Raw genomic sequence first — 15,159 nt, 5'->3', positions numbered from 1 at the left:
GACTCCACAGTACCAAGATGATGCTCTGCAAAGCCAAGCTCACCTTCTGTTGCTCTCAGCCTTGATGAATATTCATATCTGATTGTTAAGCCTTGGGAGCGACAGCTGGGCTTTTGTCCACTGTGTCACTGTCTTAGTTACACTGTTAACATTAGTGACTGCGTGTTTTTGTACCCTTTAGAATTAAACCTGAGGACTTCATTAATCAATCTCCCAGACCATGTGGCAGAAAGATACGGACAAATAACCACTGGCATCACTGTTTCGGTCTTCTTTCAGACATTTTTCTACCTCTTTTGTTCCACTACACCTCTGCAATAACTCCACTGTATCTCCACTGTAATTTGCAGAAATTTCATTTCCCAGAACATGAGTGATTAAAAAGAGCACAGGTGTCTTGAGTTTCCAGTGTCCAGTTATTATAGGGATCTGGGTATCATAGTGATCTGGGTAATTCAATCTGTTCTGATTAGGATTACGCCTCTTTCAACTTAATCCACTGGACAAAGTCTGTCACAACAATACATATGAGCTGATAACCCATTAACAGTAAGTGAGATCAAATCCACGAGTACTATACTGTATTCAAAAATTGTAATATGAGCCAATCATTGCGTTTAACTGATCAATCTTCTCTTTTTGTCAAGCTATATTTGAGAAGTTAAATTCTATATCTTGACATGAGAGTTAGAGTAACACTAAAGATGTAGTGGATGGACTGATGGGAAGTTTTGTTTCTTTTTTCAATCATAGGTTATTGATAATAAAAGCAGTTCTGATCTGTTTGGCTGTATGCCTGTGAGGCATGTGGGCTGTGCCTCAGGCAATAGCTGACTGATTGAATTACCACCCATTCCCTGTTGGGAATCACAGGGGTTGCACTCACAGCTAATATGGTCCAAAGACAGTCATGGTGCTGTGCAACCCCATGGGTGGTGCGAGGGGTAGTAAGGGTGGGGGCAGGGTGTGGCAGGTGGGGGTGCTTGTGCAGGGGTCTGAGTGGGGAGACCGATAAGACAATGAAGATGAGGTCATCTCTCTCTAGAGCAGTTTAATAAGATTGAGCCCCTTCCTGTAATGCAACCATGTAAACCCAAAGACAGCAGGTAAGAATTGTCCATACACAGGGACACTTAAAATTCACAAGGCCTATATGTGTGTGTCTTTACACCCTCAAACCTCCCTTTAATATGTAACCATTGCTTCCTCTCCTTACTGGTACCTCTGGGGTAGCCCTAATTGCCCCACTTCCTTTAGGGTTGTACAGATATAGAGGAGAATCTCACCGGTTCTATCTATCGGCATTATATCGTTCTGGGACCATTTTAAAACCATAAATGATTTGATGTCCAGAGTATCTTGACATATTAACAGAGCCATATAGATAAAGAAATAAATACTTGCTTTCCTTATTGTTAATTTTCTGCTCTCAAATAAAAAAAGTTTAAAAAACATTTAATGGACTATTTGTGATTCTAAAAACACTATTTAACTTGCAGTTTCTCTTAATGTCTCTACTGGGAAATTCAGTACATTCAATTTAGATTGATTTTTGTGTGAACAAGCACTTTGAACTGTTTGTACATGAAATGTGCTATACAAATAAATTTGATTTGATTTGATTTGATTTTTCTTACACATTTGTCAAACTTTTTTTGGTATGTGAACTGTATTCTTTCCAATTTTAGCTTGTCTACTTTGGCTCCCTATCAGATCATATATATATATATATATACACAGTACAGACCAAAAGTTTGGACACACCTTCTCATTCAAAGAGTTTTCTTTATTTTCAAGACTTTGAAGATTGTAGATTCAAACTGAAGGCATCAAAACTATGAATGAACACATGTGGAATTATATACTTAACAAAAAAGTGTGAAACAACTGAAAATATGTCTTATATTCTAGGTTCTTCAAAGTAGCCACCTTTTGCTTTGATTACTGCTTCACACACTCTTGGCATTCTCTTGATGAGCTTCAACAGGTAGTCACCTGAAACGGTCTTCCAACAGTCTTGAAGGAGTTCCCAGAGATGCTTAGCACTTGTTGGCCCTTTTGCCTTCACTCAGCTGTCCAGCTCACCCCAAACCATCTCAATTGGGTTCAGGTCCGGTGACTGTGGAGGCCAGGTCATCTGACGCAGCACCCCATCACTCCTTCTTGGTCAAATAGCCCTTACACAGCCTGGAGGCGTGTTTGGGGTCATTGTCCTGTTGGAAAATAAATGATGGTCCAACTAAACGCAAACTGGATGGAATAGCATGCCGCTGCAAGATGCTGTGGTAGCCATGCTGGTTCAGTATGCCTTCAATTTTGAATAAATCCCCAACAGTATCACCAGCAAAGCACCCCCACACCATCACACCTCCTCCTCCATGCTTCACGGTGGGAACCAGGCATGTAGAGTCCATCCGTTCACCTTTTCTGCATCGCACAAAGACACGGCGGGTGGAACCAAAGATCTCAAATTTGGACTCATCAGACCAAACCACAGATTTCCACTGGTCTAATGTCCATTCCTTGTGCTCTTTAGCCCAAACAAGTCTCTTCTGCTTGTTGCCTGTCCTTAGCAGTGGTTTCCTAGCAGCTATTCTACCATGAAGGCCTGCTTCACACAGTCTCCTCTTAACAGTTGTTCTAGAGATGTGTCTGCTGCTAGAACTCTTATGTGGCATTGACATGGTCTCTAATCTGAGCTGCTGTTAACCTGCGATTTCTGAGGCTGGTGACTCGGATGAACTTATCCTCCGCAGCAGAGGTGACTCTTGGTCTTCCTTTCCTGGGGCGGTCCTCATGTGAGCCAGTTTCTTTGTAGCGCTTGATGGTTTTCACGACTGCACTTGGGGACACTTTCAAAGTTTTCCCAATTTTTCAGACTGACTGACCTTCATTTCTTAACGTAATGATGGCCACTCGTTTTTCTTTACTTAGCTGCTTTTTTCTTGCCATAATACAAATCTATTCAGTAGGACTATCAGCTGTGTATCCACCTGACTTCTGCACAACACAACTGATGGTCCCAACCCCATTTATAAGGCAAGAAATCACACTTATTAAACCTGACAGGGCACACCTGTGTAGTGAAAACCGTTTCAGGTGACTATCTCTTGAAGCTCATCAAGAGAATGCCAAGAGTGTGTGAAGCAGTAATCAAAGCAAAAGGTGGCTACTTTGAAGAACCTAGAATATAAGACATATTTTCAGTTGTTTCATACTTTTTTGTTAAGTATATCATTCCACATGTGTTAATTCATAGTTTTGATGCCTTCAGTGTGAATCTACAATCTTCAAAGTCTTGAAAATAAAGAAAACTCTTTGAATGAGAAGGTGTGTCCAAACTTTTGGTCTGTACTGTATATATATATATATAGCTCTAGATGACTACATTGTAACATTAAACATCCCTCAGCGTCATATTAACCCAATAGAGCTCTCCACTCTCAGACTGTAAGTTTGTCTGTAATCCCTGGAAGTCTAAAAGTAGAATAGCATTAAAACTTGACCTTTTCTCTTATTACTTTTTTAAGTATTTGACATGATCCTGTGTAACTAACTTATGTCTCTCTTTTTCTATAGTATGTCCTTTTTTTCTGTCTGTACATTTCTACAGCATCTCCGGCTTCGGAGCTGCATGTTTCTGATTTGTGACACCTAGCTCGACCAACCTGCTCACTGTTTAGTTGTGGGATGTCTTTCTTGCTCTTTCCTCACCCTAAACAGTCAAGGCAGACAGCCACACAAGCCTCATCCGGTTCTGCTGGAGGTTTTTACATGTCAAAAAAGGGAATCTTTCTCTCCCCATTGCTGTCAAGTTCTGCTCAAAATGCATTGCTGGATTTTTCTTTGTGTAAAGTGCCCAGAGACAACTATATTTGTTATGAATTATTTTCATGTTCCCAATTAAAAAGAAGAAATATAAACTATAGAAACTCTTTATGATTTCATCAATGGTTTAAGAAGCTCCACATAAAAAACAATGTCCAAAATCAGACATGACACATGCTGGTGGTAATAAAAAGTCTTTAGTGAGTAATATTTATCACTGTATCTCAACCTCGGTCCTCTCTCATGTCATTCAACACACACACACACACACACACACACACACACACACACACACACATGCATACACAGAAAGAGTGAGAGACATTGGATCAGTTTGATATCAATTTCCTGTCTGTATTCAAGATGTGGAAAGGGAAGCTGACAAGGTTAGATTTGTGTGTGTGTGTGTGTGTGTGTGTGTGAGTGTTTGTAGACATGTGTCCATGTGAAGTGTGTGTGTTACTTGTGTATCAAGGCAGACCACTTGAACAAAGACATCGCTAAACCTCCGCCTTCATCTTCCCATGTAGAGGATAAGTGGGGAACCTGCTCTCTGTTAGTTGCAAACGATGCCCAAAAAGATACAAACATTGATCACATGGTTGCATTATAAAGAAAAAAACACTTGTAGGTTACAGGGAAATTTGTAGCAGTGGTTTCAAAGCTGGGTCTTGTTGAAGAGATCGGTCTCTGTAGTGTTTTTGTTGCTGCTATCTCTGCACAGTAACATACCTGCTGATAATAATTCATTTTGAATTTTAAGAAATCCCAACAGTAAGTTCTATTCAAAATGACCTTGTTACGCTGTGAGTCCTTCAGCCACAGAAATGTTCATTTTGAATGTTGGATGAGTCATACGCATCAGGTGACCTCATATATGTCACTCCTTGTGTGTGTGTGTGTGTGTGTGTGTGTGTCTGTGTTTGTGTTTATGGCGAAGTGTGCACTCTATCACTCAGTGTCCTTATCCACAAAGAATGCACCCTGACACCAGCCATCAGCTTGTTTAGTCTTTATTCTTTTAATTTGATTTTTTTTGGCCGAACAATCATCAACTGTGCCTGAGATTAACAACTGTATTATCATTCCATGTCATTCAAAAGGATTTTGAGATTTTCAGTGTTTTATGTGATGGGAGGGTTTATTCTAAAAATGATGCGCGAGCAAAAAGTCAGTTGTGCCTCAGACTGGTTGTTATTTATAGGCTTATGTGTAGTATATTTTCTTAATGTCGTTTCATATTGATGAGTATTTGAGAGATCCAATAAAAATTAAACATTTGCTCTGTTATGATATTATGATTTAATATTGCTAAATGATTGAAAACAAATCAAATTAGAAAGACAAAGTAGCCACAGATTTTCAGAACGTCATTTTCTCCTGACTGTGTGCAAGAGCGTGTGCACTGTTGCACACCATACAAGCCATGATTGAGATTGACGATAGACAGCGACTACAGTTATGAATGAAAATCTACTGCCAGAGAAGTGACTTTGACAATTTATTAACGCCGACATGTTGACATTTTCTGTTATTTCAACAGTAAGAGACCTTAGTATTTATATCCATACATATACTACAAATGTAACTAATTTGGCCAGATATGAATCCAACGGAGCTTATTTGTCTTATTTCGATCTGTATTTGTCCCTGCATGTCCAGTAAAAGAGTTTGCTGAGAACCAAGTTAAGCCCCAAGGTGCTCTTTTGGATTTTCCCATTTTACCACCTAACCGCCATAGTGTACGGTTAATGATAAATCCAGACATTTGGCTCTAAGCATCTCTTTGATTCAGAGTGTCTCCTCTCACAGCCATTAACAGATGTGTCTGGAGTGAAAGAAGAGGAGGGTCACGGAGGAAGAGAGCCCGGAAGAGAAAGAGGGTAATAAATGAAAAGAGATTTATGGATACTGCGGTCGTAAAACGGATTGGCTGTGACGTTGTGAGTGATGCCTTTTAGCACATGCAACATATGACATACACACACTCACATCATTTAGACATATGTGCTATCTGCTATGCTTTGTCTTAACTGTACTATTTGTCACATTTTATTTGCTAAATATGTACATGAAGGTTGAGGCTCAGCACCATGGATGAGAGCGCTCGGCTCCCAGCTCTTCAGTGGTCTGTACCAAAGGACCTATTGATCATCTGTCCACAGCACACACCGACACACATATTCAGTGTAACAGTAAGAGGAGAAGGAGACATCAAGGAGAATGGGAGAGCTATGGCCAGATGAGTAAGCAGTGTCCTGCTTCTTCTGACTAAAACACAATTCAGTGCTGAGGGTCACTCAGCCTCCGTGTTGTCATGGTAATGAGAATTTAAAGTACAGACTCTCTGTATATCAGCCTGTGTGTGTTTCTATGAATAGGGCACTTTTATTGAGCTGGTGGCTTGTTGACATGTAACCATGGAAAGTGGAGTTATTTTTTGTTGAACGTCATAAACGCTGCAGTATTGATGGAGCCAGAATGTAAATCATATCTTCTGTTGTGTTGCTGTAAGCCACTCTGTCAAACTGAAAGAGAATAAAGTCGAAATGTCGAGATTAAAGTCGACATGTAACTTCTGTCAAACTCGTGTCAGCAAACATGGTTCTGGAACTTCAACGTGTTGTCACGAAACACTAAATCATCTCCTGAGACTTGTCCTCAGCACATTCTTTGTTTCAGTCGATCTATCCTCCGTTGATATTTACACAGTGCTTTGGGCTACTGTGGGTGGACTGTTTTAATTATAGGTTCTTACAGTTTTCATCACAGCTGTTATTATCATAGTTCTTTGACAGCTAAGTGTGAAGATAATGTCTCAGGTTCACAGAATACAGTGAACCTGAGTGATGTGCATGGTTTGTACTGCAAACAGAAGCACTTCATGGGTGCACGTAAAGGCCAGTTCACATTAATGTTTATAAGGATTCGATGTTATTGCCTGCGTATTTGTCTATGTGCATATATATATATATATATATACACACATATATACACACACACCTTCACACACAGTCAAACAATTGCTTGCGTTTCTAACAAAGCAAGTGCCCGGATGTTAGGTCCGGTATTCAATTGGAATAAAGAGTGCCCATGCAGCTAAGTAGTACTTCCAAGAATAAGCCCCCCACCACCTCCTCCCCTGCACCTCCAGGGTTCCAGAGGACACAGGCTGAGCATCACAATACTCAACCCCAGAGAGGCCTCAGCCTGTTGGGCTTCCTGATGGCTGCACCTGGCCCTCGCAGCCTGGTCCTCTCAAAAGAAGAATTAAGCCACACATGCTCTGCATCGTATGGACCAGCTGTCTCTCTATCCACCTCAGTCTGACAAAATTTTCTCTCTTGGGACACGATGTGTTTTTTCTTTGTGATTACCATCACTGCTCCGGTCCTGTATGTATTTGTGTATGCAGTGACATTTTTCACCCAGAAGGTGTTTTGGCAGATTCTACAGACAGATTTCTTTTTTTTTCCCATATATATATATATATATATATATATAGAAACTATTATACAGAGGGATTAACTCTCTTTTTCTCACTCTCCTCTCCTTGTTGTACACTCCAGACAGCTGTTGCTACTTTGCTGATTTAGACATCAACTAATTGCCAGAGGGATTTCTTCCTTGATTGTTTTTCATATTTATAACTTCATTGTCTTGTCCTTTGACAAAATAGTTTCTACTGACAACACACAACCACACATTCGGAAATAATTTTGCATGGCTTTCTGATATTTTTGAAGTTATAACTAATTGCTCTATCAACAGGTTGTGGATTTTTTTTAAAATACTTTTTTAATAACTTACATGGGGATAACAACAACAACGTCTTTGGCACCACTTAAGGGAAATTGAGCTGGAATGGTTTCAATTACTTTTGAACAAGATGCTCTTTAAAACCCTTCCCTGATAGATTAAAGATCAAGACGTCCTTTGAAATCTAATGAAAAAAGATATCACAAGGACCAATAAATGGCAACTCATTCATTTTTCTCCAGACATTAACACAATGAATGCAGTTTGCGTAAAAAGGTGCTTTAGATGACATTCACTTTTGATTCTTCCCCACTGGCGCAAAATTAAACGACCAAATCCCTCCAACTCCAGACAGAAACCTTTCGACTTTGTATCCTTTATTTGAATTATTACTTACTTTTCGTTTTACTTCTGCTCTTCTGGTAATTTTTTTTTTTTTTTTTTTTGCAAAAGATCTTTATATTTTGAAAGCTGGCACGATGGTGCTGCTGCACTTCTCTGGCTCGTGTCAAAATTGGACACACCTGTAATTGGGGTAAGTGGGATAGCGGCTTTCATCTGTTCTGATTCGCCGATCAAGGTCACTGATTCACACGAGAGCTGAGCCTTTTTGTGACTGATGGAACTGAGACGCAGATGTTAGTCGGATTGTAAGTAGTAAAGCTATGTGTGAGCTTCATGTGTGTGTTTTTTTGTATTGGAGGAGGCTGTGTTTGCACCACCCCGTCGGTGTGTGCGGTGGGCAGCGTCAAGCTGATTCTACCCCGGACTGGTCCACTGTCAGCCTCACACACACGCATCCGCACACATTCAAACACACGTATACTGGGTCATTCAAACGACGCAGACCTGAAAAAGACTGGACGCTTTAATTAGAGCTCTTCCGACGGATCCCTGGCGTGGACATTTTCAATTTTTCATCACAGCCTCCCCGGATTTTCTTCATGTGCTTTTCTTTGCGCATAGCGCCCGGACGCTGCTGAGGTGTGTTTGAGCAACTGAGCCATTTAGGGATTGAAAATTAACGCTCGTTGAATGGGAAACGGGAACACTGAGCCACCGCCACCTCTCCCATCTCGACAAACACGCGCACCTTTCCGCTGGTGAGATTTGCACACCTGAGAGCGGTGCCGGTGTCTGCTCTCTGCCGGGCCGGGTGCGCTTCTTCTGGGAGGAGTAGGCAGGATGGAGTCATTTTTTACAGAGGTGAGCCATTGATGTTATGTGTCACAGTAACGGAGCTAAACATTAAGGAGACATGAGGCAGTCATGGCTTGATAAAGCCTGGATTTCCACCGATGCACGTCTATTCTGCATTAAGCTTTTACGATTTATCATTTTGATGCACGTCGAGGTCATGGCAGGTGTTGATTTACCACAGTCGGCTTCACACCGTTCCCAACAAAAACACAAGAAATGATTTCATTGAAAGTACATACGTGTATCGATTATACATATAAGCACCCCGTTTATTTCATTATCACTGCAGAGCATCAGGGCCTGGCTACCGGATTGGTGGATTAATTCCGAGCAGAGCCGCAGAAAAATTGGCCAAACGAGGGCTGACACGGGTTTTTGCATCCATAAGGCTGGCTTTCGGATTAAAGCCAATCTGTTAAGGGAGGGTAGGCAGTGTTGGCCTCCAGCAACAGCCATCCCACTCCATGCTGCTGTGGAGAGACAATTTCAGCCGATTTTATTGCACTGTGAGTGGGATGGAGATGGAATCCATGGGTTTGTATATTGTCCGGTACAGGAGAGTAAAGGAGAAGGAGGAGGGTGGCTCCTTGATGTGGGAGGAGGATCAGGATGAGGGATATTTGTGTAGCTGGAGTATGTGAGCCAAGAGGGAGAAAAATCAACAACTGGTATCATATCAATTCAGTTAACATTTTCTGGTGGGTAAACCTCATTAGAGGCCTATTTAGATTTAATTTCTGCCTTAAATATAACAAAATCAGTTCTTTAAAAAAAAAATCCAGAGTGGTGAACATCTATGGCCTTCATTTTACATCCCCCCTCAGCAGATGCAAGCCTCTTACCTCTTGCTCTGTCTTTTCCCCCCACCATACCTCGATCTGTAGACTCTCCACAATCTCACGAAGCACAGTCTTCTCCTCTGACTTTGATACCAGTATCTTTCCTGTCCAAGCTACTTATTCTCCCCCATCTTTAGTTAATCTGATATGGGTTTTAATGCACCTCACACTGACAATGATGTCATTCATCAGTGTGTGCAAGTGGTTGGGTGGATATATGTGGGTGTAAAAAGGGCCAAAGAGGTTGCTGCTCTTCATTCGAGGTCCTTCTTTGCTGTTTCTGGGGAATCCAACATAACTAACCATCATAAACCTTCGGATTATCACACAACAGCAAAATGCAACAAACACCTTTCCTGCTTCATTTACCATCAGTCTGTCTGTAATTCATTGATCACATTATTGATTCACAGACCCCGTATAAGCAGCCCCGCAGCACCAAACAGCACACAATGAAAGCCTCTGTGAGATCTGAAAATGGAGTGATTTATTGAGTTATGATGCTCAGGCCCTCCAGTCCTGCATAAACTGCATATTTGATACCCAGAAGCTTGACTTCATCCAGTGGAGCACTGAGTAATCAGTCCTCCTGGGAGGTGTCTGTCCAGTATCCACTTATTTTCATTCCTCAACTGATTTCATCCCTCCATCTCTCAGTCGTACACTCCTGCATTACTCCATTTGCAGCACTATCCCCTAAAACCCAAAGAGTGAACAGCTGACCCCTCTCTCTCTGTCGCTCTCTCAACCCAGGCAGAAAACGTGGTAGCTGGCTGATCAGCCAAGCATGAAATGTCATGTGGCATTAGACTACTGTATGAAATGCGTATATTTCAATTTGGTTGATGAGCTGTAAAATATGGCAGTTTTAGTGACGGTATGTGCAAACAAGAATCCAAAACTTTGGATACAACAGTTAAAACCACAGTGGAAAAAGCTAATGGTGATTTAAGAATTTTAGAAAAACCTAAGTGGGCATTAAAGATACTATAGAAATAATGCGTCAGCGTGATCCAGTGATACATTTTTTACACATACTTATATTTAGTCCCACTACATGGACTGGGTTCCACCAACATTAAAGTCCTTGCTTGGTACGCTGGTCATGCATCGGTACTGTTCTTCACTTTCAACTAAAACTGGTGACCAGTGAATGTAGAAAGAAAAACTTGTCATAGCTGCCTGTTTACATTCAATATGATGTTCAAATCAACAGTCTTTTCCTCTTTTTCTGTCTTTCTCCTTTGAGTCTGTGAAACCCAACAAGCTATAAAAATCAATTTACCACCGTACAGCCACAGTGAGGATCGTTGTAGAGCATCAAAAGCTTTCTCACACTGAGAATGACTGTTGATGCTTGATTTACTTGATTTATAGTAAAATATTGATTATTTCGATGCACATGGAATAATTGTTTAAATATAGGATTGGTGAAGCATTCATGCAAACAGACCAGCAAAAATCAAAGCATATACTGTGTGATTTTGAACAACAGTAAGTATTTTAAATTAAGCAAAAATGTAAACCCTCTCCCTTGTTCTGTGCAATTTAGCAGAGCCCGTGTCTATACCTTGTGGCCAGATTATGTAGTGTTTCTTATGAAACGCAAATTGCAAAGAAGCTGGTTCAGTGGAGGTAAGGAAGCAGTCACTGGAGATGTGTGACCTATATTCTGCTGCTCCAAACACATTTGTTCTGCTCAGGAGCTGCATCAGCTCTGCCTGTCTCTCTGCCTCTTTCTCTCTCCTCTTTCCCCTTCCCTCTGATGCTCTGTCACTGCCTGCAGCCACTCTCTTGGTGCAACTCCATCTTGCTCAACCAACCACTCTTAACGCTGCTTTGTTGGTCTCCCTCCCCCTTCTGGCAGCTCTCTGTCTTATATTTCCTCTTTTTCTTTTCTTTTTGCAGCTCAACCTCAGTACAGTCCCATTAAAACTTTTTAGCAGTGTGTGACTGAACCCCCCCACCCCACCCCACCCAGAATCCAACTTGTCTATTAAAAAGGCAGTGATGGAATTTGGCTACATAGCAAACCACTCATTTGACAGTCACCGAATGCAATCTGCAAAAACACACTGCTACTGGAGCGCAGTAGCAACATCATATCACACACATGAAGTACTTCTTCTTGCATGAAAAGGAAAAAAATGTGTGGACATAGAGTATTCAAGCTTCACTCCTTATATAAAGAGCCATTCTCCAGAGTCCCAGCATGCCTGTTAGCCGAGGCGTGCTAATGCCCAGCGAGGGCAAGTAGCTGCAGTAGGTTACTGGGTTAAACTCATAAATGTTAAACTCATTTCATATTGCTGGCTTTTCTGTGACTAAAATCGGTTTATCATTGGGCATTAGCTGAATGATAATCTGTCGCTGGCTTTGATAAGGAGTCAACCTCGGCTGGCATCTCAATAGTGTTCTTTTTTTCTTTCTTTTTACCATACCTTTTGCCATACTTCAGAGGCAGAGCCAGTCAAGAAGACGAGGTACTAGACTGGAAAAAGGGGCTATTTTATTGTTTGTCCTTTCGGGATTACCTTTGATACAGTTTATTTGATCCATTATAACCTGGAATGAAATGCATCATTTGACCTTTCAGGCCTGAACCTTTTCCATTTCTTCTCTTCTCCACCAGTTTAAAGCGCTTTTAGCCAAATCAAACAAAAAATAACGGGACAACAATCCTTACAAGATGGCACTCCAGTCCCTGCATCCACACAGCAGAATCATCAGAATTAGAATCTCTTTATTGTCATTGTAGCAATGAAAGGTTGTACAACAAAATTAGGGCGCAGTTCTCTCAGTACAAAAAAGTGACTCATTTAGAAAAAGAAAAAAAAAAGTATGAATATGTTAAATACAATATAAATATAATCTTTAAAAAAAACAAAAAAAAAAACATGTTAACTTAAGACTGTAAATAGTCTCTATAGTACACACATTGTCACCAAAATACTGAACTGTTCTAGTAACCTTTCATTTTTTTAATTTATTTTTTTTATAAATGCACACACACAAAGCAGTTTTTGCTCATGCGATGTTGTGCCTCAAGGGTGAGACAGTTTGTAGCAAACCATCCGTTGGAAGTTTTCAAGTCATGTTCTTAGACAATGCACGGATGGAGGGTTTGAATTCCCTTCTGGCCAGAAAATACTCAGTAAATATCTTGCAGTGCATGCATGTGCTATGTTTTTAGGTGCTTATAAAGGTCAACAAAGGCAAATAGTTGAAATGCTCATAATCTACTCTGATCCTAAGACATGAATAGTAGTGACAGCTTTAGTTGGAATCTTTCAGTTATACAGAGTTCAAGGAATGTTTTTGGAAATTTCAATTTTTGTAGCACATACACAAGATGCAAAAACAACTGTTAATGAAATTAGATCAAATCATCCAGGACAGCACATTCTGTATGCTTGAACACCAACTCCCAGCATCCACCAGTACTTAGAGGATAAATGCTGTTTCCATGGTGTCCTGTCTCCACACTGTTGCTGTGGATTCTTGTTGCCAGGGTGTTGGTGGGGGTGTGTGACTGTATTTTAATCAAAGATGAGAAAGAACGTGATAATAAGCTGAATTCTCAAAGAGGATTTGCACTGTACAAACACATACACACCCACAAAGTACAGCTAACAGCTGCTTATATCTGCTGCTATTATCCCTGCTTTAAATTTTGCAGCAGATTTTTTTGTAAATTTTGGATAAATCATTTATGTGTTTGTTTTGAAATTCAGCCCAGGGTAAAAGATAAAGCAGTTAAAATGGGAACACAGAACGCGTTATATATGCGTTTCAAATTGACGTGCATTACAATAGCTGTGCAAGAGAGAGCTTTGACCCAATATGGCTGCTCTCTGTGTGTGGGTTTGTGTGCCAAATTAGCCAAATGTTCTCACAGGAATTGGAAGGAGGGGACATTTTGTTGATTTGAAAAGAAGTCACTTAGAGTTATCGCTCTAGTTAAGTCACAGTTAAGAAATGGAATGAAACCAAATCTGACATTTTAGAGGAATGTGTGGCATAAACCAGGGGAACTTGATATGAGTTGGGACTGAAAGTCGACATCTGAGTGATCACAAAAACACACTTTAGGATTTAAATTTTGCAATGTCTGTACGTTTTCAGGCCGCCAAATGATGAAAGTCCAGTATTTTCACCTACTCTCCTGCTGCTCTTGTCTGTCTTTAGACTACCTGAACCAGTGAATTTGTATGTACACCATGCCAAAGCTGCTGTGGTTCTGGCATATCATTTCCCAACTTTATGCACCAGCACGTGATGCGGTGAAAATGTTTTATCACATGTATTTCTGTGAGATCGGGTTTTAAATGGGGCTGCAATTGGTCAATATCAGCTGTCGGAGAAGCAGAGGTATCCAAAATGCAGACATACCTTGAGTAGCCTAGTAGGTAAAAAACAGTTTTCATCGCTGTTACTATCCACTTCTCAGGGTTCTCGAATGTAGGATGTTTAAGTCTTTTCAAGTTTTCATCTTAATCTATGGAGTTATAGAAAAAAGTGGCTCCTCGTTTGATTTAATTTTGCAAATAAATTTGTTTGATGAATTTAAACAGCTGCACAGAGGTGTAGTGTTTAGCACCGTTGCCTCACAGCAAGAGTGTTTCTGGTATCCCAGCTGGGGTCTGTCTGTGTGGAGTGGAGCATATTCTCCCCGTACATGCGTGGGTTCTCTCTGGGTACTCCGGCTTCCTCCCACTGTCCAAAAACATTCATGTTAAGTTAATTAACCTTAGGAGTGAGTGTGCATGGCTGTTTGTCTTGTTGATCTGTACAGGATGTACCCCACCTCTCGCCCAATGACAGCTGGGATAGGCTCCAGCCCCCACTTAATTCTGCTCTTGGGATGTGAGTCTCTGCCCCCTTTAAAGTGCTGGTTATGATATTGCAACATTCCATTAAATTAAAGTGAGCCATCCTATAAAGCCCTACATCAAAAGATAATTATAAGCTTTGGGAAATAAATTAGTTTTGCTCTATTCATCTGTGACAGTCTTTTTCATTCTTTTTTTTTTTTTGACCCGAGATGTTTTTTTAACCCGTAGTGTTAAAATGCACCATAATCTCTTTTAGTGACAGATGTGACTTATATATAGGCAGGTGACAGCCACCCATGCATGCCCACACATAAACAGCTGTTGCTCTCCTTCCAGCTACCATAATCTGCTTAAATCCTCGCTGTCCTGATTGTATTATCACCTTTAATGGAATATTGCTGACACAGTTTAGTTCTCTGACGCAGAGTGGAGTGCCCTGACGGGAAAGATCAGGGAGTTTTATCACAGTCATGTCTGGACTGAAGATTCATACTGAATTTGACCTTGTATATGTTACCTGCTCTGAACACATATTACAAGCCATGTCTTTGTGTATCTCTGACTTTTAGTCAGAAATGCTAGAGTGTCCACCTTCAAGAAGGTCTTTAATATTCTTCCATTAGCTGCTGACTGGTCAGCTGTTTCTGTCACCATTTATTCATCTATTTCTCAGTTCTGTCATTCTGAGTCCTCTTCAG

General features: G+C 40.7%; 1 protein-coding gene across 1 annotated transcript in view; it reads left to right on the top strand.

The window, feature by feature from the left end:
- The first annotated feature begins 8,279 nt into the window (after positions 1-8,279).
- Positions 8,280-15,159, top strand: part of myo10l1 (myosin X, like 1) — a 47,285-nt gene continuing 40,405 nt past the window's right edge. The window contains exon 1 of the mRNA XM_075447967.1: positions 8,280-8,793. Within this exon, the coding sequence (XP_075304082.1) occupies positions 8,773-8,793 (21 nt within the window). The 5' untranslated portion in view covers positions 8,280-8,772. The remainder of the gene's footprint in view (positions 8,794-15,159) is intronic.

This window comes from Odontesthes bonariensis, chromosome 17 (genome assembly GCF_027942865.1).
Source record: "Odontesthes bonariensis isolate fOdoBon6 chromosome 17, fOdoBon6.hap1, whole genome shotgun sequence".
NCBI classification, from domain to species: domain Eukaryota; kingdom Metazoa; phylum Chordata; class Actinopteri; order Atheriniformes; family Atherinopsidae; genus Odontesthes; species Odontesthes bonariensis.
Note: the sequence above shows the minus strand (reverse complement) of the source record. Positions and strands in the feature narration are given on the sequence as shown.